This window comes from Lichenostomus cassidix, chromosome 1 (genome assembly GCF_008360975.1).
Source record: "Lichenostomus cassidix isolate B80296 chromosome 1, HeHo_3.0, whole genome shotgun sequence".
Classification (NCBI taxonomy): domain Eukaryota; kingdom Metazoa; phylum Chordata; class Aves; order Passeriformes; family Meliphagidae; genus Lichenostomus; species Lichenostomus cassidix.
This window is the reverse complement of record NC_139479.1, coordinates 104,506,572-104,534,502: the sequence shown is the minus strand read 5'-3', so window position 1 is coordinate 104,534,502 and position 27,931 is coordinate 104,506,572. Positions and strand designations below refer to the sequence as shown.

Here is a 27,931-nt window from a genome sequence, read left to right as displayed (position 1 = left end):
GGTTAAGGATTACTTCCTCTGTTACTTTCTGTTAGTAAAAAGAACTATTTTCCTTCCAAGTAAGATCTGTTCAGCTTACAGATTTCCTTGAGGTATGTTTTAATTTTGTACATGGCTTGTAATAGTTCCTGGCAGCTGAACTCTGATGTTAAGGATTTCAGGCAGATTTGCCTAGATGACTTTCTTTAAGCTTGCTACTGGCAGGCACTTTTTTTTCCTTAATACTTGTGTTATAACAAGAAGGCTACAGACTTCACATCATCTAACAGTATAATTAATTAATTTGGTAAACTTGCATCCAAGTAGTCTACCTGTGTTGGCTTAGGTATTACAGGATACCTCTGGGTAGCAAAGATACTAGTCAGCTGTCATTACAGAAGAAAAAAGGAGATTACTTAGTAAAACACTAACTAGGTGCTGAACTCATCTGAAATCACAAGCTGCCCTTCCACAGCTCAGCTGGTTTGTCCCTGTGGCTGTTTTGGCACTATAGGAAGGAGGCCAGGTACACACAGCTGACTAGTTTTCCCTGCCTGTCTCTGTTTTCTGGGTGATTTGATAGCTGGGTATTGCCCCATTCCCTGGAAGCACTTTCACAGTATTGATGTTTCCCTCTCTCTGCATTATACAATTGCAGCATTGAAAGCTTTTCTCTTGCAAGTCAAGTTCTAGACACATAAAAATAGACATATTTTTAAGGCAAATGTATAATATTTGTAGGATGTTTCCTAGTGTATTTATTAACTATTTGAGAAGGTCTTTGTCTTCTCCTTTTGTCCTTTTTGATTCTAAGGAGACCACAATTGTCCATAAAACCTTTGTCAAATTGTCATATGAAATACATTCCTGAAACCTTTGTTTCATTCTACTGAATGAATGTGTTATCAGCTGCTTTATTTCCTTGCTTCTGTGAACTTGTTGTTGGGAAAAAGATGCAAATGTTTTTTCTGTGAGATTTCATCTTGGATATAGCAGCTTTGATATACCTGTTGTGTAGCTACATGTGAAGCTTCATTCCTGGTTCTTGAGTAGTAAGAGTAAACGAAGAAGTTTAATGGCAACTATTTGTGTTGCCTTGTACTGTTAATTATTGTTGATACAATGGCTTATCACAAGAGATGCTTATTGGCACTGAACTCACATCCCCTGGTCACAGAGCTCTGTGGGGAACTTTCCTGAAGGCTCAGTGTTAGATGACTGACAGCTGCTTCTCCAGACTTGGGAGGACAGGGTGGGGACCCTAAAGCTGACCTGGTTAGCATGGTTTTAAGTAAAATTATTTAAATTCAATGGGGATTTTTAGTGCCTGATTTTAGGGAAAGAAAATTTTATTTTGTCAAGTTCTAAAGAGACACCTTTTTTAAAATCAGGATCTGCATGCATTTTTGTGTGTATACACAGGCTTGCAGTCATTTTATGGAGGCTTTCACACTGATTTAATAAGAGACGTTAAAAACCCCAGAGCATTCAGATTTAAGGACTTGCCAGGATTTCTTCTGTGTATACTTCTTGTGTTTGGGAGATTTAGAGTGCAGTTTGCTCTCTGGAATGACAGGCTGTTTGATTCCAGCTGCTGTGCAGTCACTCAGCTTTACAGTTCAAGGGGAGTTGCAAAATCTGCAGTCCTTTCATGTAGCCTGGAAGGGAATCATCAGGTTAGAAATATCTTCAAGGAGTTTCTCAAGTCACAGTTATGTGTGAATTTATGATTGCTGTGGTACTCAAATGGTATTTGCAAAAAATACTGAGTACACCTTGAGTTAAATAGACTATTTATCTTCAGTCCAGACTGTGACACCAGTACAAGCTGGTTTTGCGTTTTTCATCCCAGCTGAGCTGTTGTCATTCAGGCACACTGTGCATAGCAGGGAAGCTCAGTTTTCCCTTCTATGTTGCATGTGCTGCTCCTTGACTCATTGACAAAATGAGTCAATCACTAAGATGCTTTCAAAAGACTTGTAACTGAGGAAGAGCTCATTCATTCTGCTGCTCTCTCTTCCCTTCAGATTCCCAACTATTTAGGTAAAAACTGAGCTTCCCATTCTTCTTACTTGTTTGTTTACAGATGTAGCCTGGAATTCTTTTTACACTGATCCTAGAAACTGCTGTCTTCCTTTGCCTCAGGAGGAGGAGAGGACCTCTTCACGTGTTCCATGCTTTACTTAGCAGTGCTTTTCCTGATACATTTAAAATAATGGAAAACAGTTGTATTCCTATTCTACTGTAGGAATTTTACCTTAGGGTAACAGAAGTATTTGACTCACAGATACTCCTTTAAATAAATTCTCTTACTGTCACACAGAAAACACTTGAGTTTATTACCTTGAATTTGCATATGCCTTTCCAGGCATTTTGACAGGTTTACCAGGTCAGAACTGAAGCAAATCACAGGCGGTCAAGGCTGACTTATTTGGGGGGTTTTTGGTAGATACAATGAAGGTAGGAATATTAAGGAATTAAGAAAAGAAGATGCCTGGCAGTAAAGACAGCAGAGTAGACATTTATGTTGTACACTCGCTAATGTTTTTAAGATCTCCTGTAACTAACTTGTAGTGGTAAGTAACATAGTTCCAAGTCCTTATGCTTAGTGGGTTGCAAGTTTTACTTGTTTGTTTTTCCGCTGTGTTGTTTTGATCCTGATTAACTTTATCTCAGTTACTTTTACTTAATGTAGCAATTATTGCTGTCATACAGTAGGAGCTAAATGCTGTCAAGGAGAGTTCGACATCTTTTTAATTTTCTGTTTGTTTTTTTTTAAGGTTCCTTATAGGTTGCATGCTGTGCTAGTTCATGAGGGTCAAGCAAATGCAGGACACTACTGGGCATATATTTATGACCACCACCAGAACAGATGGATGAAATACAATGATATTTCTGTGACAAAGTCAACTTGGGAAGAGTTGGAACGAGACTCTTTTGGTGGTTACAGGAATGCCAGTGCATATTGTTTAATGTATATCAATGATAAGGAGCAATACTTGATACAAGGTAATGTTAACACAGATTCTGCATGATATGGAATAGCTAAATACATTGGTAAAGCAGACTTCTTTCAGATGGATTTTTGGACTTTTGAAATGATTTTAATAATTATTGAAAGTTTTATTCCTGCTCCTAACTGTTAGATTGTATTTGTCGGTGGAACAATTGCTCTTCAGCTTTTAGATCAATAAAGATAATGCCAGTGTTTTAGCATTATTAAGAGAGAAAAATAAATGAAGCTTGCTAATTTGTAAACATTTTAACCAAGTGATTGCAGAATTTGAGGGTTTATCTCAAGATTAGAAGAGAAATACAGAAATAGAGAAATGAGCCTTTTGACATTAAAATCCTCATGTAGCTGCTTTTTTTGCCCTAAGCTTCAGAGCTCTGATGCACTCTACTGGAGCGTGGAAACTTGAAAGCTTGTGCTGTAAATTAAAACATGAATAACTTAGCTCTACCAACCACACATCAAACCAAACTAATACATGGATTGGGAAATTTTTTTCAGGTCATGTGGTAGTATGAAGCTATAAGGCTTTGTATGGAAATGTTTGAAGAGAGGACAAAGATCCAGCAGCATGAAGTTTTTGATAATGGTAGCAAGAGAGCTGTCTGTGAAAGGTGTCCAGAGATTCAGTAATAGATCATGGAAAATATGCAGGTTCCTGTTTTTTTCATAGGACAGAAGGCTCAAGTGCTCATTTGTTCAGTTTTTAAATGGGAGCAGATATTACTCTTGACATTCCTAAATTGCCAGGTTGGTGGTGGACTTGCAGCCATTGGGTGTTTGGACCCTGTAGGCTGCCTGTGCCATTCCAATTTAGTCTGAGGGCTGCTTACTGCACAATTACAGCTGGAGGATCTCCTGGGCTCTGGGATACCCCTGCAGAGACCATTCTCGAAGCCAAAGGAACATTTACTCCATTTAGCTGGTGTTTTTATCAGCTGGCTTTCTGAATTTCTGTAGGCCCACTCTCTTTCCCCTGTTCTCCTGGGAAGTTTAGTTGTGTCCAGCTCTCTGTGGCAGTAATACAGTCAAGCAGTGATGCAGTTTTTGTGACTAATTTTCTGAATGTTCACAATCATAGAGTGCTCAACAGATAGTAAAACCAGTTAAAACTAATATAGTTTTGGGGTCTGGTGTTACACTGTATATTTCTGGTAATTCACTTGAAGAAATCTGTTGAACATACTTTCTACTTTTTGTCCTATTCTTTCTTTTTCTGAAACTTACATTTCACATTACCACAGAGGAGTTTAACAAAGAAACAGGACAGATCCTTGTTGGAATGGACACACTGCCTTCTGATCTAAGGGATTACGTCAAGGAAGACAACAAACGTTTTGAAAAAGAACTTGAAGAGTGGGATGCAGAACTTGCTCAGAAGGCACAGCAGGAGAAGTTATTATCTCAGATACCCAGGGCACCAGCACCCTCACCTGCTCCAGGTTAGCTCCTTCTACCTGTTTGCAAAGGGAGTAGACCAAAAATCACTGGGGTTTGTACATATAATTTTACAGTTTAACAAAGGAAGAAAAAGTTAATTTGTGTAACCTTGAATTACAGCTATTTACTTGGCCAAAGTAGCTGTACCGAAGTTCAGCCTGTTGGGGTGGTTTTTTGCATCTTATTTTTTATTTAAAGAAAATAATTATTTATTGGTTCTTCTGCCTTTTCTCTCCCAGTTGTCCTGAGCTGCTTTTTTTTTTCCTTTTAATAGAAACTGAGTCTTAAGATAGGTCTCACCAGTCTGTTTTGAGAATTTGTTAGTCTGTAAATGATGTATATTCTCCTAATCACGATGATTGAGTGTGAGACCTACATTCAGATTTTAAATTAAAACAGCATTTAGATCTGAAGAGCAGAATAATTTATTTGATGCAGTGCATTGGATAGATTTAACAGTAGTAGGGCCTACTTAAGAAATTACTGTGTGAAAATGAGGGTGTTAAAACTGTGGAAAAGATTCTGACCAGCAACAGTGAGGCCAGTGTTTTTAGGAACCCAGTTATTAAGGACCACTGGCAATCTGGTTATAAACCAGAGCTGCTTTGACACTTAAAAGCCTGCCAGGTTTTCAGTGACATCCACCTTTTGCTCTATTGCAGTAGGCTGTGTATTTTATGCGAAAGATGACATGATGGATTTGCTGTCCAGATGTTCTCATTCCTGTATTTGAGTCCTAAAGATTGGGCATATATTTCTCATAACTACCTGTGACTGCAGAATGAGTGTAAGAAGTGCAGTGATTTAATAGCATTGCTTGTTTTGCAAACTCTGCAGAGAGTTGCTTCGTCTTTCTATATGTTTTGAGTTCACAAACACTTTGAGACTTGTGCTGTTTCTTTTGTTAGTAATCGAAAGTACAAAACAAATGTTTTATTTGTCTGCCAAAATTTGGTTCCATCATGTAAGGAATATAAGACACTATTTATACTAATCAATTTATTGCTCTCAAGTGGAGGAGACTGAGATTTCCCTTAAAGCAGAAGAATAGATGGTGTTTATTATTTTACAAAGTACAAATAAATATGTCACTCAAGTGGCTGGAGGTCTTTCCATACAGTGAGTCTGTATCCCACAGAAACTCCAGCTGGAATCTCATCTTTGTTCTCAGTCATTTCTGATGATTCATTGATGAACACACCTCACTCAAGAGCCTCAGTGGGTCTATAGATAGAACAGGTCTGTTGTTCCCAATATAAAATCAGGGATCCATTTATAGGGAAGTGTTTTAAATGACATGAGACATAGTCTGGTGAAAATTTGTATTTGTGAATTGTGTGACCTACCCTGCATTTTCTTTGTGGTTACCTTATCTATGAGACAGTGATCGAAATAAAATGAACCAATTTAAAATTCATGCTTATGTTAACACACAAAATTGTTATCTTATTTCTGTCACAAGTTCAAGCAGGAGAACCAGAGTATTTAGAACAGCCATCAAGAACTGATATTTCAAAGCACTTAAAAGAAGATTCTGTACAAGCAATCAATAAAGCTTTAGCTGAACAAGAAGATAGAGGTCCAGAAGCTATAATGGATACGGTGAGGATATTTTGGAGCTTGAAATTATTTTTGAATATTTTGCTTTTATTTTGCAAGTGAAAGTGATACAATAACTGACAAAAGGATGTGAATCTGGAAGGTTTGAACTGAAAATTGCTTTTTCTTCTGGGACTGTCCAATACTAAAGTCCATCTAGAAAGTGTGCATAATGGTAATGGGGGTAGTGCAAAAAAATACTGAGATAGGTGTTCTCTATGGGATTTAAAGTGCTTCTCAGGAGTACAGCATATTGTTCAAACTACAACCTGGTGTTTGTGCCCACCATCTTTAAAAAATTTTAGATGATCCCATGTATTTTTGAGGAGTAAACATCGGCAGTCCATGTAAAACACTTAAATACTGCTTTAGACATTCAGGTTTTTATCTGAGAAATACAAGAATATAAGTGAGTTCCTTTTGACCTGTGGTAGTTAATGTCGCTTTAAAAAATAAGGGGTTTTTCAACAGTATTCTGTAGCTTTAATGCAGATTCACAACTTGATGAAAATAATTTTTTGTGATTCATAGGCTGCTTAAACTGTCTGTAAGAATCAATGTTGGGTGTTTCTGTTTTCACTATGTACAAAATATACTAAGAGGAATGGGACATTAACTATTTTATGGGTTATTAATGAAACTAATATTAGACATTTTTTCTTGCAGCAAATATTTTTTTGCTTCCCATAGACAAATGACAGATGTGTTTGCCACAAAACCAAATGCCATTAAAACAATACGTGCATCTGTCTTGGAACTATATCCGTAAATGTGCAGTAAGGCTTCCTTAGGCATCCCTGGTAACCACTAGGGATATGAACAATTTAGATCTTTGCAAAATGATCAGGTGTGACCCCTCATTTAGCAGAAGCAGTCTGGCCCCAGATATCTTAAAGTCTTTGAAAATGATGTGACAGCTTGTTGACAACCTGTTGACCTGCTCTGTTTTCCACCCCTCCTGTGTTGTCAGGAAAGCAGGGAAGCACACTTCCTCTTCTAAACCGAAATGAGAGCCAACAGGGAACCTCATCTAACCCTGGATGAAAAGATGCTCTGCCACTAAAGCTTGAGGGTGCTGCATATTGCCCTTTTTTGAGTTCTCAGAGCAGCTTAGTGGGAGGCTGGTTAATACGTGTTACTCCAGCTGCAAAGGTGGCTATGAAGATACCAAAACATGATCAAATGTCTTTCATACTGCTGTCCTACTTCCAGGGTTTGTGGCCACCATCCCAGTGGGATGTGAAAGAATCTTAGACTTTTTTCCATGGATCAAGTGTTGTAGTTCAGGATAATGACACTTGGCACAGTGGTCAGCCTTAGGACTTCACAAGACTATGGTTGGGGAACACCACGATATGTTTAGTGAGCCAAAAAAAAAAAAAAACCCAAACCAAACCCTGCAAATGTTATTTATAAACAATGGTACTTCAGCTATTAAAATGTAAAGTAAATTTCTAGTTAATCTGATGGTACTCTGCTAACATTAAAAGCTGCTCTCAGTATCCCCAAATTTCACTTAGGCAGAATTGTGCTTCCTTCTCAGTGTATCAGCATGCTTTCTAATTATTATACTTCCATATGCATTGAGACATGCTGGCATATATTCCATTCATTCACTTTTTGTTTGTCCATCTTTAAAAGAAGGAAAGCCAACATCAGCACATGTAACAGGACTGTAGGTTATTCACCACATGTTCATTTTGTCCATTTTCTGCCCTTTTGTCCTTCTTTTCTGCCCTCTGATTGCACAGTATTTTTTTTTATATTTATACAGTGTTGGGTGTAAATAGATACTGGGCATGTTTTTGGAATCTTTGTTAAAAAGTGAGACTGTTGTTATAGTTGCAGAACAAGTAGCATGGCACTTTGTGATTGCTTGGATTAGAGTCAAGGTTTAAGTTCTGCAAATGTTGGAAACTATTATTCAGTGATAGACCATAGGAGCCAAGATTTGTCTCCGTTGTTGTTTGAAAATTTAATGTAGCAAGAAATCTAGTGACTAGGAAATCTCCTGATTTTCTGTTTAGCTACTCTGCTAGAAAACAAACCAGCTGAATGTAATGCTCCTTTAAATATTCTTTAAAATATCTTGATCATTAGAGGCTTTCTTTGTGGTTTTTTTCTCCCAGAGCATCAGGAAGTGTTAGCCTTTAGCTTGTTTGTATCCTTTAATTTGATTTCACCAGGTATTTCAGATATGAAGTATCTGACCTGGCCCTCTTCAAGGCCAGACTGGATGGGGCCCTGAGCAACCTGATCTAGTGGGTGGCATCTTTAGGACTAGGTGATCTTTAAGGTCCCTTCCTAAACTATTCTATTATTTTATTATATGCTTAGTAATTTTTGGGTGAAATGTTGAAAAATGGTGGTTCACAGACTCATCCTTTACCAAGTGCCTTAAATTTGTAATGGATATTAGAGTTGTGTACTAACCTGTAAAGATAGAATTAGTAAATAAACAACAAATGAAATAATTTTAGTAATTATGGCTTAATTTTAAAATGTGCTGCTTAAAAAATTATGAACATCACTTATATTCTCTAATTAGATACAGTTTCTGAAGGTTTTTCAGAATTTCAGCAGTGCACATCATTGTACTAGATCAGCCTGCCAGTTTGCGCCTCTCCATAATTTTCTATATTTTTGATGATTATTATGATTACTCTTGTTTTCCCCAAACATATACTGATAATGGTTTTCTTCTGCAGAGCTCTGACAATGCCCCCATTCAAGCAGCTCCTACCCAGCGAGTGGTAGAGGTGGCGATTCCTGATGTAGGGACTTTTGTGATTGAGTCAGAGGAGGGGGGTTATGACGATGAGGTACCTCTGGTTGCAGTTGTGTGCACCACTCCTTCTCGGTGCTTTCTTGTGCTGCCTGATGAGAATTTTTGGCATGTTTGCACACTGTGACACCTAACAGTCTTCTGCAAAACTAAATGCTTAGCGATTTTTAATCTTAACAACGTCCTAGTCTGTAATTAAATATGAAAGGAAAGCACTACAAACTCTATTTGGGCACGCTTTGCATGGTACCGTTTACACTGGAGGTGTATTTGTCTCTTCAGCTGTGCAAGCTGAATGTTTGTGTTAGGCCAGGTAGTCTTCAAAATGCTGGTGAAAGACTGCAAACTGCTGCATTATTTAAAAAGTGACAGGACACTGAGGGATGTTCTTTATGTTTGTGCTCTCTTGTCAGTCCAGTAAAGCTAATGTTCAAGTCTGAGCTCTTATTTGCCAAGGTTAAGCTTTTCAGGCTTTGGGGATTAAATGAGCCATGGAAATAACCTGAAACTGGTGTGGGTGGTAGAGCTGACTCTTGCAAATCTTAAAAATAATTCAGACTCAGGATGGTACACGTACCTGGTACTACTTGAGGAATAATTGAGAGGCCCATCGTTATTCTGAGAGACATTATTTTTTTGCTACCCTATTTCAGTAATACAAACCAACACTGCAGGTCATCAAACTGCCCTGCATTGTCACTGCATACTCTGTGTTTGTTTTAGTTGGGAATAAGGGTGGTGCAGCCTATGTTCTCAGGGGTCTGAACATGGGTTCTTGGGGAGCTTTAGCTTCCCTAGGCAAATGGGTATTTCAGGTCATTCTGCCCTGGCAATGTGATCAGTTATTACTGGGAGTATGGAGTGGGGAATAAAATGGTTTAATTTACATCATCACACTGAGTTTAGCTGTTCACAAATGTGTAGTCTCCACCTTTAAAGAAATGCAGATTTAACTTCATATAATGATGTGCTTCTTTGTTTTTACTTTTGTCCCCGTGCCATTGTCTTTCTAGAGGATAACTTTCTTGCCTATTTCCCTATTTGTTTTGTAAGTGTATTCACTTTTTTTAATGTTCTTATGTGTGGGAGATTTGGAGGGAGTTTAAGATCCTTTATCTTTTGTTGCTGTGCCAGCAATACCTTGGGCAGGGAGAGAGGGAGTGTTTTTCTTTGCTCAGAGATAAAACGGGAGAAAGGCTTTTCTGAATAGCTTGGATGTATCAAACTGTGTGTAACTGATGTGAATAGCAGTGAGAGATGTCTTGTGTTTGGCTTGGTGTTTGTTAATTGTTTTGGGTTTGATGTTTAAGAAATTGTCTGCAGATGCTTCAGGGTGCATTTGCAGCAGTGAGTCTCTGATTTTGACTCTGAAATATGCATAAAATACAGGTGGTATAGTTTACCGTGGGTTTAGTGTAGTATATCTGAAGTGTGATTGGGTGATTTTTGTACTTGAAACTTATTTTTTTAATCCTTTGATGGCCATGGGTAGCACTCATTCAGTGTGCAGTTTCTGCTTGGTACTAATGCTGAACTGTGCATGTTCCTTTCCTGGGAAGTTTGGACCATGTAACTTTTTTGACACAGTTTTCTTCCTTTTTTTTTTTTTTTTTTTAATATTCCTTTGATGTTGTTACAGTAAAACTGTATACACACATGCCATGATTTGGTTTGAAGAATATGCTCACTAGATCTGTATTGAAATGTGCCATTTCAATGTGTGCATGCATTGAGTTGCCTTTTTCATCTTGCATGAGACTAAAAGCATATTGAATTTAGTCATTGAAATATTAATCATTCAAAATTTTTACCTTAAATCCCTTGTGGCAGGTCATGCTGACCCCGAACATGCAAGGTATTATCATGGCTATAGGTAAAGCCAGGAATGTTTATGACAGGTGTGGGCCAGAAGCAGGGTTCTTTAAGGTACAACTGACATTTTCAACTTTTTCTCCTCTGACTTTTCCTGTTAGATATGATACACCCTCTACCCCTTTCTGTATATAAAGTCTTGTACAGCATTTATACATACTTGTCTATATCAGTCCCTCATTTAGATATTTCTCCCTTGAAAGACAGATATTTGCCCTGTTGATATCAGTAGCTCGTATACCTTTCTGCATTTTAGCTGTTTAATAATAGTGGTGAGTAACATAACAGTAACATGAAGCCTAGATGGGTAATCAGTAAAAATATATGGGCTTTTTCTCCTGTTAGTAATAAAATCCATGCTTTTGCTAGACTGTGAGACATCAGGGTTTTTTTTACTCAGGGACTTTAGTCATTTGTTGTTTATTTCAAAGAGATATTCTTGGTTTGTACTCCTTAAGATTTTTAATAAATCTAAATTACTTGTTTTTGTGTAACTGCATGGGTGCCAATACTATTTATTTAAGCAGTTTTTTATTACTGGGAATTAGACATTGGGTTTTTTGCGGTGATTAGTCTTCACTGTGAGACCAGATTTAAAAATGTGTTCATTTTCTTAAACACACGAACTTCTGAGCACTTCTAGCTTATGGTCCTTCGAATTTTCAGGGTATTAGAAAGGCAATTGTTTTGACAGGATGTAAAATATAAAATCCTCTCAAATGTGATTTGGAGAGGGGAAATTTCTTGCTTGTCATTGAGTAGTGGTCTGTTTCCTTCTTAATTGTTATGGTGTAGCTCCAGTAGACGAAAATGTAAAAGTCACAAAAGCCCCAAACAACAAGCAAACAAACAAAAAGCCCTACCATCACCAATCAAAAGTTGTGCAACCCCTTGGTAAGGAGATTGAAACCTTATGGGTTGGTTGGTTGGTTTGTGTGGGTGTTTGAAGTGGACACTTAGGGAAGGGTTATAACCATAACATATGTTTGCAGGGTTGTCTCTGTTAACTGGGCCTGATCTCAGGGAAGGGAGAGACACCTGTCACAGCCTCTGCTGAGTGAAATTGGGTTTGTTTGGGATTCAGTACTGGTTGCTTTTTTTCCGCCCAAATTTATTACTTAATGAAAATATGTCAATTTTTTTAAGTTGAAAAAAAAAATCGTCATTTGATCAAACTGCTCCTTACCAGAAAGTTCAATTATACCTAATTATGTTTTTTAATATGAAGGGTGTCTTGATAATTTTAAAACAGAGATTTACTTCAAAATAAAATTATATTTATTGCTTCAGAGTTATCAAAACAATGCTCAGTTGAAATGATTTTCAGTCTTTAATTTTGAATGCGTAGACATTTAGGCTTCATGGGGGTGAAACGTATTTAAGTGAGAAAATGTTTTGACCTAAAGTAGAAAACTTTCCTTACTCAGTTTCTGCTGAATCATGTTTGCAATAGCTTAGAAGAAGTGAAACATGGTTAATTTTGGAGGAATACTTTCGTATGAATGGATGCAGATGAAGTGGTCCTTCTTGGGAACAAAATTTTTCCTTTGGGATGCATTAGATGAAATCTCACTTTTTCCCAAAGCTTACTGTAAAAGCTCCTATGATTCCTTTTAATACTGTTACAGTGTTCCTTCATGTGTCTGTTTTTTATGAAATAAGTGTTTTCAGAACACTGTGGGGATTTTCTATATCTTTGTTTTAATGTAAATCAGGTGAAACCCCTTTGGTGTGGGTCATACTTACTGCCAAGGTTTCATTCCCCCTCTAGATCTCAGTTTTAAGACATGACTAACATTCAGATGTTTCTTGGTCAGTGGTCTCTTCAAATTGTTGTTCTTTAACCTTTACAGACAACTCCTTGCAGAATGTTTGCCTTAAGATCTTTATATAATATTCACGGTGATAAAATGAAAGTGTATAATACCTTTTTCTACTGTCCTTTTCCCCTGTATTCTGTGTAGAGAAGAATTTTTCTTTTTTCGTTTTGCTTAAGATTTCTGAATGTGTAGAATACCACATTATTTTAAAAATTAATAACAAAATACAGGGTTTCTGTTGAATTTTTTCCTACTTCTAAGTAATTATATGAAAAACTAAATGTCTTTATAGCAGTTTATATTTGCATCTTCAATAAACAAGGTTTAATTGTTAGCCATGTTGGCTTCATATGGTAGAACTTCCAGTGTAAAACAATAGAAACTCTATGGGTTTTGGAATTTGTGATGTTCTCCTAAACATGCTTTTTAATGGTAATGCATATATAAGTATTTAAAGATATTGATGCAGAAAATTCAAAGTTTTAAAATTTTCCACATGCTTTATGTTTAAGCCTGTATGATTATTACCCTACATGTTTAGTCCTGAAACAAAATGTGTTATTAGTAGAGGATGGGAGCCCAAATTTCTGATAATTAAACATCAGGTATTACATAAAGGCATTTGAAATATTGAACAGGGTTGGTTTTTTTTTTTTCCTGACTGCATGGGTGCTTTATTTTGTGCCTATGTTGTATTGAAACTTTGCTAATGTGTTAGCAAACCATCTGATAACCTCCCTGTTTTCCAAAGGAATTTATGGAACATGTTAACATTTTTCTAATTCTTGTTGCTCTTGTTTATGGTGTATAGTTTCAGTGAGTAAAATCTAATGAACATATCAAATGATGTTTATTAAAACCTAATGTGCTGGCAAAGCTGGAAATGTAAATGCTTCTGATGACTTCTAAAGTACATCTAAAATATTCAATGAGGGCTGCTTCCTGCCTTATAGGGCAATACTGTTCATACTGAATTATTTTCTTTAGAAAACGTATCATTTGTTTTTCATTGAAAGACATATTTCATTCTCACTTGGTATTTTCCAAATCATACATGTTCATTAAACTTTCTGTAGGATATTTTTTATTCATGTATTTACATTTAACCATGTATTATAGGTATTTTTGTACCTTATGAGACTTCAGATTTCTTTAGGTCAAGTGTCTGAAATCATATATTGGTTTTGGGTTTAAGAAACCTCTGTAAGGATGGGATAAATCCCCTCTTGGGGAGACATAGCAGAGGATTGGAACTTTTGAAGGAAGGGTTCACCTGGGATTTTGTCAGGCTTAACTAAGGAGAGAAATTACCAACTTGACAATTTATCTTTGGTTTTCTGTTTGTTTGGGCTTTTTAAAACATAGTTTAGGCTTCTTAGAAGGGTGGTCTGTGGAGCTGTTAAAAAATTTCATAGGCAAAACGCCATGAGATATAAATTATCTTGTGTCTATGATGTTTGACTTAAAAGCCAGAAGGAATAATGTCTATTTTTTAAAATTCTGCAGGCAATTAAATTGGAATACACACGTCTGCTAAAATTAGCCCAGGAAGATCCACCACCTGAATGTGATTATCGTTTGCGTCATGCAATTGTTTACTTCATCCAAAACCAGGCACCAAAGAAGATAATTGAGAGAACATTACTGGAGCAGTTTGCAGATCACAATCTCAGCTTTGATGAGAGGTAATAAGATCTGCACATCTCATTTCCTGTGTTCATGAATGTTCTCTCATGTGTGGAAACACCCCTTCATATTTGGCTGGTGTGTTTGGCTTTGTCTCCTAGTTAATAGCTTGCAAGTTTGCTTTGTAAAACATATCTTATAAAAATCTCTATTAAAAGAGTAGTCAAGAAGTTAGTTTTGTACTCATCTAAAATAAGTGGAAATGCTCAGTGTTGTTCATAATCTTGCACATAGATTTCTGTACCTTCTTTCACTGTTCATTTCCTCACTGCCCTGAAAGCCAGCAGTAGACAGCAAAGTCTTTCCAGCTGGGTGAGTGACTAACTTGAGAGCATGCTAATGTCTCTCTTCCACTCAAAATTCTTTCTGCTTACTTACATAAGTAGGTAAATAGGAAGTCAGGAAACATTAGTCTGATTTCTGTGTAGGGAATAATCCTCTAAACTTCTGCAAAGTGTTAAGGAGTTTCAAACTATCTGAAATTTAAAATTAAAAGAAAGACTGAACAATGTGGCAATTTAGTGAAATAAAAGAAGTAATCCTTTAAATAGCACAGGCCTCCATCACACATACTTCAGAAGTATGCCCTCTCCTGCTGGTTATACCATGCATAATGAAATGTACATTTTCCACAGCATTTTCATACTGGTTTGCATAAGGCTATAGTTCGTACTGTGTGAGGCTCCTGTCTTTGTAAGGATAATATCCTCTGAATTTCCAGTGATATTTCATGATTCTTTTATTGCGGTTTTGTAAGGTGCCGTAACATAATGAAGGTTGCTCAAGCCAAACTTGAAATGATAAAGCCAGATGAAGTAAACATGGAGGAATACGAGGTCAGTATTTCTTTAAATTAAGGTATAATGGGAAATAGTTATCAGTAAAGCTGAATTTTATCTTCACAAATTTCTTCTTGTCTTAGACTGAGAAGTTAAAACTGGCCATTTATTGAAAGACCACCTATTTGTACGAAGGCTTCTCTTGAGCTAAAGCTGCTTTTCCCACATCTCTAATTCCAGTGTTTGAGCCATAAATAAGTGTCAGGTTGGAGTCTGTCCTTACTTCATTAACGAGTTTTGACGTCAGTAACACTATTTTGTAATTTTTCACCACATGAGCCACATGGCTTTCTCTAGGCAGACACAGCTGGCAGGGAAGGAGGGAGAGTGCTTTGTGTCCAGCCTTGCTCTTCTTGAGAGCTGGGTAGCAGCAGGCACGGTCCCATTTGTGCTTTTCCTCCAGCTGTCTCTGTAGCCATTTATTTCCATTTTCTTATGAGCAGCAGATTCTTTTCTTTGCCCAGACTGTGTATAACCAGCTTATGTGTTTAATTTTTCTTCCTGTGTTGTGTAGAAAAACTTGCAGGGAAAGAAAGAGTGAATCTTGGACATGAAATAATCGTGACTAATAGTTTCCAAAATTATTCATCCCACATTTAAAGCTAAGCCTGTTTTCCAGCATCAGTTTCACGTCTGAGTAATACTATTAATTAAGAACTCTGTAACAGTGGATATTCATGTCCTGGGCAGATACCAGTGCACCACCTATGACTCCTTGTTGTGCTCTTAGGTCCAGACAACTTGATCGGGAGGATTGTGGGAGTAATCCTTCCCTCACAAATCAAAAGGAAGATATTTTAATTGCCACTTCTCATTACCAGGTTTAGGACTTAGAGTAGATACTACTACATTACAGTCTGCCCTCCATAGTCACTGATGGGGAAGGACCCTCAGAGTGGCATTTGGGTTGCATTTTTTTGGCTGTGCAGGGCTCAGCATTTTACCATCTTCTGAATGATGCTGCACAGAGAGAACAAACAATTCTCGACTTTGAGTGGGAAGTGGAGGGTGTTTTCTGTTTCTCTGCAGAAACGTGCCCCTTTTTTAGCTCCTGCAGTAGGTAGTTGGGAGTTTCTCCATAGATTGTTTCAGTGAGTTGGCATTTTATGCACCCTTTCTCAAGCTCTTTCTGTTGAATCTGCAAGTGACTGTGTCTTATGGTGTGCTGTCCCCTATTTTATCTTTAAAGCACAGTTGAAAGTCAGCAATTAACCCTCTGTAGAGAAAGTACCTTTCTCACCCTGGAGCATTTACCTGTAAAGTAAACCAGGAGTCACTTTGTATAAATGGTGATGCAGGAAGATAAATGTTCTGCTCCAGTGCCAGCATCTCATCTGAGTTGCATTGGGGTTTTTTTGACACTTCCCATGTAAAGTGTCCAGGTTTTTTCTTCATCATTCTTGTACTGAAAATTAAGCTTAGTGTCTAGCATATGAAAAAGCTTTCCAGCACTTCCTGAGTCATGTAGGGAAGAAAAAACAAAATCTCATATAATTTTACCTGTGGTTCTTCCAAGATGCTTTGTGTTTCTTTCAAATGGTAATAGGTTCTGTAAGAATAATCTCATCTAGGAATGTTTAAGACATTTAAGAATTGTTTTTTATGTAGGGAGGGTGGATTCAGGTGGACTTCCCAAATATGTAAGCCTACTGGGGTCCTTAGTGCTTAGTGTGACTGGACACTAAATTTGAAGTGGAGGGGGGTGTTTAAAAAAGTAAATTATATTTCATTTTTATGGATAAAGTTCTATTTACCCTTTCTTACATGCAGAGATGGCATCAAGACTACAGACATTTCAGGGAAACAACCATGTTTCTCATGGTAGGATTGGAGTTTTTCCAAAAAAAGAGGTAAGTGGTAGTATAGAACTAAAATGTAGTAAAATGATGTGAAGGCAAAATGTAATATTGATTAGTAAAGCTATTTTTTAAATCAAGAATTGTTTAATGTATTCTTCATTTCAGTTAAGCATTTATTCAATCTACTAATGTCTTCAGTCTTGCATCTTCCTATTCTTAATCTCGTTTTCCAGTCTCTTATCAAGCCATGGGCTCTTTTCAGAGCACCTTCCACATGCAACCCTGTTCTTCCTTCTCTTCCACTCTTAAGTGCTCTGGGTATCCCTCAGCCATAAAAATCCCCATTCTCTGGCACTACCTGTGCACATCCATTTATCTGCTTTCATCAGCAGATACAATTAGTCAAGTCCCTGTCTTACCTGCCTTTTCACTGGGTCTTCCCACTGAAGCAGTTTTACCTTCTGCATTAACCCGAGCCAAAACTCCACCTGTGGTGGGCTCTAGAGGTTAGGAAAACAGAACATACTTGAGAAAAACTATCATGCATAGTTGTCATAGTTGTAGCTGATTGGCCTTAACTCCACAGTGATTCATTCTCTTCTCTTTTTGAACCAAGTCAGAAATTGTGCCTGCATAAAATGGGTGACATTTATGTACTTAATTCAAACCAGCTCAAATTTATTCTGATCTACATGCGCAACAAGAATGGTGATTGCAGAATAAATGTAGTCAATCACTGATTTTTCATGTATAAAACAATAGGTAGGGAAATTTATAGTGGGAATCAAATTTAATTCTTTGTCTCTTTTGTGTACTAAATTGCTTTATATTTCTCTTTCTTGTCTTGTATCTTCCTCAAAAAAGAAAGGCCCTAAACAATACAGGAAAATTGATTGCAAAAGACACTGCCTTGCCTTTGTGACAAGATATGGTTTTTTTATACTGGCTAACACAATGAGCCCACAGTCCTGGGTTGTTGTCTTTGGGTTATCACCATGTGATAAACAGTACATTTATTAATAATCTAAACTGAAATATGCTACACTGTTGGTCTTAAACAGTTAATGTACAAAGGTTAGTCAGAAGATTGCCTGGCTTATTTGAAAAATAAGCACTCTGGTGTTGCTTCATCCCTTAAGGAGACAAAAATGTCACAAGCATTGGTGTGGTTTATAGGAACCCCTGTGCTTCATGCACTCTAAACTTGCAGGCAGGGGTGAAACATCTGCAAGTTCCTTGGCACCGGGACTTCAGCGTGGCACCTTCAATTGTAAAATACCAATGTTTTCAATAAATTTCTTCTTGACATAACATATTCTGATTATGTCATGGAGGAGAGACGAAGCACAAGTTTCTGCTCTGTGCTAAACACAGTTCTCCATTATTTACAACAACTTGCAGAATTAGGGTGAGATGTTTGTTACAAAACATTTCCATAATTTAGAAAACAAGCCTATGATCACCAATCTTACACTCTAATATGGGTCAGAAATAAAAAGTCTGGTTTCTGAAGTGCTTCAAGAAGTGTTTGGTACAAAGACTGTAGGATTAAAGTATAGTTAATGGATAAGTGAGGATCTGGGTATCCAGTAAACTGCTCCAAAGGCGTCTTGTGCAAATATGTACCTGAGTTTCAGCTTCAGGTTCCCATAGGGCTCAGAGATACACTGAGGTTCCCAGCTTGTACACTCAAGAGAGCCATCCTTATGCTGGAAACAAGACTAAACTGCCGAACCCTTTCAGTTCCTTTAACACTGAAATAATAAAAATATAACTTCAAAAACATTTATGAAAGGACAGACTTTCATAATATAAATGCGACCTTCATCAGTAGGACTGTTTTGAGGCTTTTTTTCCCTGCAAACCCACCTCTCTCTTAACTAATTTTTCTTAGCTTCAGTAATACTAAGTTATAACCTAGCAGCACTCAATGTATTGATGGAGTCAAAGGTCGAGCTTTAGAAAAGCAGTCTCTATTTACTTTAATTGTACTGTGTTGAACAAACACAAAAATCAACATTAAAGAAGTAGTTTGGTGTATCTTTTTCTTGCCTGCTTTCAGTGGTCACTCGTGATCCCTGATGGTGGATGACCAGGCCCACTTTTCACTGCAGGTAGAGAATTAAAGGGTCTTTTAGGCAGATCTCCTCTGAGCATAGTGTGGAGTAGGAAGCTGCTCTGGCTGAGATGAACGCAGCCAGATAATGAGCCTTGGCAGGAGTTTTGCCTGCAGCTCACTCTTGTGGCAGCAGCTTAAAAGTGAACAAACTTGTAGGTTTTACCAGTTGCATTTTAAGTTTCTGTGAAAGTCAATACAGCTTTTTCAGTTTTAACTGAAATGCCTTTTTTAAAGCAGTGCTAGAATTTTGCCGTTCTGTGCTTTCTGCATCTTTTCCAAAGCCTTGACCCAGTGAGCTCCAGAATTTTGGGAGCCTAAGCTTAATCTTAGACTTAGGTTACACAGGCTTGAGTTCATGTGCACTTCGGGTGTGAGAAGGCAGAAAGCCATGTGCTGGGCTGCAGCCAAAGCCCCGTGGGCAGCAGGGCAGGGAGGAGATTCTGCCCCTCTGCCCTGCTCTGCTGAGACCCCACCTGCAGTGCTGCATCAGCTCTGGGCTCCCAGCACAGCAAGGACAGGGAGCTGCTGGAGCCAGGCCAGAGGAGGAACCTAGGTGATCAGAGGGATGGAGCAGCTCTGCAATTAAGACACAATGAGAAGTTGGGACTGCTCAGCCTGAAGGAAGAGGAGGTTGCATGGAAACCTGAAAGCAACCTTCGAGTATCTGAAAGGAGCCTACACGAAAGATGGAGAGAGACTTTTTACAAGAGCATGGAGTGACAGGACAAGGGAGAGTGGCTTCAAAGTGACAGAGAGGTGGTTTGGATTAGTTATCAGGAAGAAATTCTTTACAGTGAAGGTGGTGAGGTACTGGAACAGGATGCCCACAGAAGCTTTGTTCAAGGCCAGGTTGGATGGAGCTCTGAGCAGCCTGGTCTGGTGGAAGGTGTCCCTGCCTGTGGCACAGGGCTGGGAACCAAATGAGCTTCAAGGTCCCTTCCAAACCAGGCCACTCTATGATTCTATGGATCTGTTTGCTAACTTACACTGTAGTCCCATTCCTCACACCCAGTATCTTTAAGGAGTCTGAGCTTGGATGTAGAGTCATGACAATCTAAAATAACTTACCTTACTGTTAAATGTCACTACAGTTGTTTCAGGAAAGGGTCACACACGATCTGGGGAAGGAGCAAGAAGAGGATGACTGGAAGGAAATAAGGCCACTGAGTTTTAATTTGAACCAACAGAGCTGTTGACACTGTAGCTTCAACCTGCAGTTTCACAAATAAGTGAACTGAGAATGGAAGGAAAAGGTCTTCCTTCTCTGCCTTTATAACCATCAGTTTCAGTTCCTTACAATCATCTTTTCCCCTTTCTTCCTACATTAAGTTTTCAGCTGTCTGGTCAGTTTTACTGGTGGCCAGTGGTATGAAGAGTTTTCATGGGTAGGAAGAATGGATTTGAGGAGACAGTAAGAGGACTACTTTTTAAATGAGAGCACAGTTTTTTTATTTTTAGGATAGAATGTGACTTCTATTCCTTAAGCAATAAATATTTCAGATTGCAGGGACTATGAGCAGATCTCATGGTGAAAACAAAGCTTCCAATGGATTCTGAAATTGTAATGATGGGATTCATCTTGTTCTTCTAAAGAGGGGTATTAGAAGGTCAAGTTTTAAGGAACCGTTGCTATTTCAAGTAGCCTTTTCCCTTATTTTTGTTGTCTCATTGGGAGGTATTACATTACGTTTTTTACTTTGGAAAACTCTTGACATGTATTTTTCAGATATGCTTTGCGTGTGCACATAGTCTTTAGCCTTTTTCAGTAGTTTGATAGTTTGGTTTTGGTAGTTTCAGCTTGACCCATGACCTCATATTCTCATCAGGAATGAGTGCATGCATAATTCCATGTTCCTTTAACCACTCCCTTAGAAAATGTCTCTTCCTAGATTTTTTTTTTTACTTGAATAAAAATGAGATATCAAACTGCCTGTTTTTAGAGTAGATGCCTAAACTGCCATCAATGCTTGTCTGTCATAACTGGGTCTCTGTAAGTCAGAGAATTAACCATTGCGGGTGTTTGCAGCAGGAGCTGTGCAGCAGTGTGAGGGGAGATTGTTCATCTGTGCATGAAGGGATCTCTGTCAATTACTAACTGAAAGGTTCTTGGGTCATCTCTTATTCCTTGTCTGTCAATTCACCTTGCATTTAATTTACCTTCTGCATTCAGATTAAAGACAGAAAAATCAACAATCTAAGAGCATTTCTGCTTTTAAAATGCTGTGATGGCTTCTTTCATTGCATTAGATTTCAGTAACTTGGAAGACTTTAGTTAGTCAAGCTTAAAAATTAACAGTTTTTGTTTTAGAAATAAGGTGACAGCTTTAAATCTTAATTGCTGAGGAATGCTATCAAGATAAGTATGGCAACAGAAGCTCAAACCCAGTGTCACATAAATGCACACAGCAAAAAATAAGTTTTCATGGATCCTCAAGGCCAATCTAAAGCTGGTTTTGGAGTGAGTGAAATGATACCCATTGGTTTCAGTGAGCTTTGGATCAGACTTCATGTGCAATGATCTAACCTAGTAATAAAATAATTTGTTCTAATGTATGTAATAGACAAAATTGTATGGTTTTAATAAACATAATGAAGAGATTGGTGGGGAGGGGTGGACTTACCATCCAGCAAGTGGAGTTAGCTGTCCTCTGAGGAACACAGTAGTTACCTTGAAGCAGGAGGTACCTGGATGTTGCATCTAACGCTTTTGTTTCTTCTCTTCAGCTACATGGAAGCCTTGCTCTACCTTATCTATGCTTACCAGAATAACAAAGAACTCTTGTCCAAAGGCCCGTACAGAGGGCATGATGAAGAGCTGATATCTCACTACAGACGAGAGTGTTTGCTAGTAAGTAAAGGGGGAAGTATATGTCTCAAAAAGTTGAGTTTGCTGTGTAGCTTTAATAAAATTAAATCATAGAAAAGTGTTGCCATAATGTACAACAAACCCCAAATCTCTCTCCATTAGCCATTTAATGCTGAGGCATGTGTAAGGGAAAAAAAGCAAAAGTGAAAAAGAAAACATTATTCCCTTCCCTCCCCTTTTTTCTAATAGCTAATCATTTTGTTTATGATTATAAATAGTGTACTCACTGCCATCATGTCTGGGCTAGGGAGGAGTTGACAGTGCTGGTGAGCAGACTCACCCTGTTGCCATGGTTTGACGGGGAGACAAATATCAGATAAGGCATCAGCAATGACACCTTGCCTGAAACAAGGGATTTTTTTTTTTTTTTGTTATGTCACTTTTAACAATAGTGAAAAAATAAAAGCAGGTGATAGAATCTCAGTCTTAATAAAACAGCTGCAAAATTGGAGTTGGCAGGTATGAAATGAAGTGGCTTGAGGAACAGCACAAGTTCAAGTGGATTAGTAGAGCATATGCATCATTGCTATAAATGTTAAAACACAACTGGGGTTAATACAAATTGCCAGGTAATTCTGTAGGAAGACTGTGCTTTAAAACAAACTGATAAAACTGATGGGTAATAGAATGTGAAGTGCTGTGTACTTAAAAGCTTTCCTTTTTTGTGGTGGTTTCTGAAGAAACTGAACGAACATGCTGCAGCACTGTTTGAGTCAGGAGATGATCAGGAAGTAAATAATGGCCTGATCATTATGAACGAGCTTATTGTCCCATGTTTGCCATTACTACTGGTGGATGAAATGGAAGAGAAAGATATTGTTGCTGTGGAAGATATGAGAAACCGATGGTGTTCTTATCTTGGACAAGAAATGGAACGTAAGTCATTTATTCATTAAGGTAAAAGGCCCTTGTGCACCTTTTTTATAAATATGATCTTTTCAATGTCTGGAATTGAATCTGTATCTTTTGTGCCTTGGTAATGTTTTTTGAGCTACCTTGACTTTTGAATAATCCTGTACACATTTATATAAAAAGTTTTTCCTTATGTTGCACTGGGATATCAGGCTGTAAAGGAAAACCACACTTTTTGAGTGGAAAAACAGTTGTGTTGTTAAGCCATCCAAAGGGGCATTTATATCAATATCTTACTAGGAATGGGTATGTCCTAGTTCTTGCTGGTAGGTCTGAAGAATCTGAATTATTCCAAATAAAACTCCTCCTCTTCCCACCCATCAATAAAGAAAAAGTCAACATTGGGCAGAAAAAAGGAAAATTTCACATGCAGACACAAATGCTTATGTTTGTTTTTCTGGTTTGATTTGCAGCCAACTTGCAAGAAAAGCTGACAGATTTCCTGCCAAAACTGCTAGATTGTTCTACAGAGATTAAAGGTTTCAATGACCCGCCAAAGTTACCCTCCTACTCCACACATGAACTGTGTGAAAGATACGCCCGAATCATGTTGTCACTCAGTCGAACTCCAGCCGATGGAAGATAAATTCTGCAGACCTTCCTAAGCACATTGTATAAACTTTTTTAGTTCTTAAACCTTGCCTTCCTGTCACAGGGTTTGCTTGTTGCTGCTATAGTTTTTAACTTTTTTATTTTAATAACTGCAAAAGAGAAATGACTGTACAAACTTTAGCCAGACTGCAAACGATTAAAGCTGAGAATCGCATGGCGCTCAGTCGTTTCAACCAGAATTGATGCAACATGCAAGTCTGATCATTATGGCAAAACTGCTTTTTTGCCATTTATCTGTTACAGTATTACTTTGCTTTTATCTTAAGATCCTTTACTTTATCAACAGCTGTCTGGATCATTTTGTGACTGCAACTACTTTAAGTGTCCAGTGCTGTGTAAATACATGGTACTTGGTAGCTTGTAAATGAAAAGAAAGAATAAAGTTTTATTTATGGCTACTTCTGTGTTTGCAAGCAGATACATTGTATATTATTGTAAAATACGGGTATTTTTAGAAGAGATACAGTATATTGATGGGTTACTCAATTTTATAGACCAGGTTCTTCAGGATTTATGGCCAGTTTCCTTTCAGGTAGTCAGAGATAACTGTATGTGAATATATTGAAAAACTGTCACAGTATTATACACAATGGTGTTTTGTATATTCTTCACTGGTCTGTATGATACTGCACCTGAGCACTTTAGTGTGCGTGTGAATGGCCATGCCAAGTCTTTTCTAATAGTAGGGACTGGCTTCTGAAGCAAAACAATAATGGCACCTTCCTTCTATTCTTAGAAAAAAAATTTAAAAATTTAAAGTATTTTCAGTATAAATATATTACAGTCTCTGAGAAAAACTTGTAAAAATTGATTTAAGTAGAGAAAACAAAGGTTTTAAAAAATGGAATTTATTAAGCTTAAGGATTAATCCATTTTTAATTGGTGTTTTAGTCATGTAAGTGACCAGAAATAAAATCTTAATAATAATTCTTTACTTGAAATGGGTTGCTATTGTTGCAACACAATATCACAGAAATCTTTTATCTGTCCTAATTAAATTTCTGTTGGAAGTAAAAGAACATACCTATTGAGCTTGTTTTGTAGAACTGAAATACTGTCTGGTTTTAATGCAGAAACTTAATTATTTGTGGAAAAAGAGATTTAATGCGTCCTTAGGTAGTCCTGTTACCTGACACTATTTTGATTCCTTCTCTATTTAGAGAACATTCTGTGTTAGATCAGTAAAATATGTGAATATTTATTTGTATGTTTTTATTGGAGCGACACAACTTTTCCTTACAGGCTTCAAGTGATGTTTGAATATCTACTAATAAAAGGCCACAGAGGGGAAGGGAAGGACTGATAAAGTTCAGATCACCTAGAAGTGCAGTGGGCAGAAATTTGGGCATCTCATATGCAAGAAGCAGCAGAGTTCAATCTTAACACATATCAATCTGAGAAGTTGTTCACTCAGGAGAGACATTGGATCACAATGTACAGGGAATAGAACATGGCCTTCAATTCAAAATCTGTTCAGGGCTGTTCTCCACTCCTTTTTTCAGTATTGCAGTGCTTTATGCTTTTTCAAACTACCCATTTATTTTATCAAATTCTTTTTTTAAAAAAAGCACATTGACCTTTTACAAGTGAAATACTGAAATACTGCTCAGGAGCCTTTTTTTAGGAGTGGGACTGTTGATGCGTGAAATATCACTCTTCAAGAAAAAATATATGCTTACTAAGAAATGGGAGAGGATACATTTTAAAAGCTTTCACATTTCGTACCTACCTGTCCCACTTTGATTTGAAACTCAAGAACATGCCTACTTAGCACTGTATTTTTAAACAAAGTTTTGAACAGATCAGACTTCTCACTTTCAATAATATTAAAAAGAAATGTGAAAATGGAACTTTTGAGTATTCGTGGAAGCTTTTAAGGAAAGCTCCCCTCTTACCCTGAAGGAGCCAATTACCCTCACCTGTTTAATCTTTCATAAGAAACACAGGGGCAAAGGCATTCTTTCTAAGGTAAAAAGAGAAATTATTTCATTTGTGAAGAATACCTAAAATATTTAAATTGCAAGGAAAGATGAGATTTGATGTCAATTTTGGTTTTTTTTATTTTCAGCTTCTGAAAGTATGAAAATAATCCACTGAAGTTCATAGTACTGAACATAAATGTGTAGTCCTTTCCAAAGACAAAGTTTTGAGTTGAATTGGGAAGGTAGTAGAGCAGAAATAAATATATATGTATTTTGCTTTTTTAATATAAATGAGTTTAAACCTTCAGTGAAATCATTAATCATTAATTTTGTCTTAAAAGCCTTGCTTTTCTCACTGCAGTAAGGTAGTTGATAGCTTGGATTCACAATGCCCAGCACCAAACCTCTGCAAGTAACTAAGGTAGTAAAGCATAGAGTCTGTTCAGCTACCTGATAATCTATGACTAAATTATGTAAAGAGATCTGATCTCTTCAGTATGGGGATGATGAAGGTTTTTATCAGTGGTTTTTTTTCAGTTAATAGAATGCAAAATATTAAGGAAATTGAACCAAAATTCATTTACAAAATCATCTGTACCATCAAGTGTAAGGTGGGGTTTTTTCCCAGATGTTGCTTCATAATGAGAAAGAGCCTGAAGTTACCCTTTTTCAGTTAATTGCCTTTTTATCCCTTCCAAATATGTCTTCAGCTGCCCAATCCTATTGCTGTAGTTGAAGTGATATTTTGGTAGTATCAAGAATCCTGTTGTTTCTAGTTCAAGCTCCCATGGCAGGCCTGTTAGTCTGAGCCTAGCAGAAGACCATGAGCAGCAGCAGAACTGAGCTGAACAAATGAAGAGGATGGATGGAGTCAATTTGTACTGCTTAGATGTGGTGATACTTGGAATCACAAAAAGACCTGAGCTTTGCTATTGATTCAGCATTGCTTTGTGGACAGTCTGTGCTTTATTGCAGGGAACAGGTTTGCTCTGGAAAACTTGAGGTATGAGCAGAGCCAAAAGTATGTGGTTTGTGTTCAAGCATCCTAATACCAAAATTTGATAATGTCTGTATTAAGTATCTTTCAGGATATTTTTTAGGCTACTTCTGTGAAGATTGCAGCTCTGGAAAGAAACTGGTCGCCACCAATAGCACACAGGAGACAGTCGGATAGATCCTGTCCAGCAAATATAAAGGTTCCTAAAGGAAAACAATGGTTGCTGTCCATATTCTTCATTTTGTCAGGTTTCCTTCTCCCAAGCTCCAGTGAGTCCAAATGTATGTGGGAGGTCTTATATAAGCACAAGGTAAAGAATTTTGATGGAACAATGCACCACTCTAAGTCTGCAATGAGTCACCTCATCTGTGCAGCATTTTTCAACATAAATGTGTGGTTTTTATAAAAAAATCTAGGTTTGAGCCTGAAAGAATGCAAGAAAAATGAGTATCAGTCGTGAGTGAGGGGAAAATGGTTCCATCTTTCCATATCTTTTTTCTGGAGAGGATATTAATATAGATCTGAAAATGCTTTTATCTAAAGAGGTCTTTTAGCAAAACGCAGTATGTAGAATTTCAGAGGATAGTGATTCAAGCGAAATAGAATTATTTTCATGTGATTGAGATCATGTTTTTCTTTATGTACTGTGTCCCTGAAGGTCTTTTGAAATCCTGGACTTGGAAAAGTTGGTAACTGGAAACAGTCTTAACTTCTAAAGAGCATCTTTCTTTAAAGACAAGCTAACAGTATCCATAGTCTCCTATTGAGTTCCCATCAGAAGAACACTTCTGCTTGGTTCAGCACTTCTGTTTCAGTTCTGATCCATATGGGAGCAAAGCCCTCAAACTTTTGCAGACATGGCTGTTGCTGTCATACACACGTGTGCTCCAGCTTTATTGTTATGCCCTTAAAATCCTGGACTTGGCTATGGAATTATCTTCATAGTGAATGTCAGATCTTTGCTGTAAGTAGTAGGAAAGGACTTGCACTTCTCAGAAATGGTTTCTTGAGGCAGCACTTTGAAAGAACAGGTTGACTTGCTTTCTGGTGGCTGGGATCAACCCAAACCCCCTTCTCACAGGCTGGGAAATGCATAGTGGGAAAAGGCGTGTTTTCAAGGATGGTGGTCATAGGATGGAGTCATTATGAGTGTTAGGATATGGTCATCGTTCATATCCTTCTCCCTTCAGAGGTACAAAACTGAAGTAACTCTCAAAGTCTGGGCTACATGGTTCTTTCATTCACTCTCACTACTTATTTCCCCTTCCCCTATTGTTCGCCACTGAAGTTACTTGAATATCCGTTTTCCAGGCTTTGTGTAGTTGGTTAAGTCTGATTCACCATTAGCTGAACTAACCACTGTGCCTTTACTACCAGGATATGGAACCAGGATTCCTCTGCTTCCATCTGATTAGTGTGGGCTTCAGTTTTTGTCTTGCTTTTCCTGGAAATGCCTGTGCAGAATCTGTGGGTCAAATAATACTATCCACACACATACTGTCTGGCATCTCAGCATTTGAGAGCCTGGTTGGTTAGCCAGTTAACTAAACTGCACAGTTTTTTTGTACCGTCTTGGCACATTAAAAAAAGGAAAAAAACAATTTTTTGGAGCCTGACTTAACTGAGCATTGTCTGAACTGAGCACTTGAGAAGTGTGAGGGGTGTCTTGTG

The 27,931-nt window shown here is 37.6% G+C and overlaps 1 protein-coding gene across 3 annotated transcripts in view; it reads left to right on the top strand.

Moving 5' to 3' along the window:
- Positions 1-23,739, top strand: part of USP25 (ubiquitin specific peptidase 25) — a 97,280-nt gene extending 73,541 nt beyond the window's left edge. For 2 of the 3 annotated variants that reach the window (XM_085074873.1, XM_085074889.1), the window contains 11 exons: positions 2,760-2,988; positions 4,237-4,434; positions 5,895-6,034; positions 8,740-8,853; positions 10,647-10,742; positions 14,015-14,193; positions 14,952-15,030; positions 16,804-16,883; positions 21,676-21,799; positions 22,498-22,693; positions 23,143-23,739. In XM_085074873.1, coding sequence (XP_084930999.1) covers positions 2,760-2,988; positions 4,237-4,434; positions 5,895-6,034; positions 8,740-8,853; positions 10,647-10,742; positions 14,015-14,193; positions 14,952-15,030; positions 16,804-16,883; positions 21,676-21,799; positions 22,498-22,693; positions 23,143-23,315 — 1,608 coding nt within the window. In that variant the 3' untranslated portion in view covers positions 23,316-23,739. The remainder of the gene's footprint in view (positions 1-2,759; positions 2,989-4,236; positions 4,435-5,894; positions 6,035-8,739; positions 8,854-10,646; positions 10,743-14,014; positions 14,194-14,951; positions 15,031-16,803; positions 16,884-21,675; positions 21,800-22,497; positions 22,694-23,142) is intronic. The other variant, XM_085074884.1, reaches the window with a different exon arrangement.
- Positions 23,740-27,931: the final 4,192 nt, after the last annotated feature.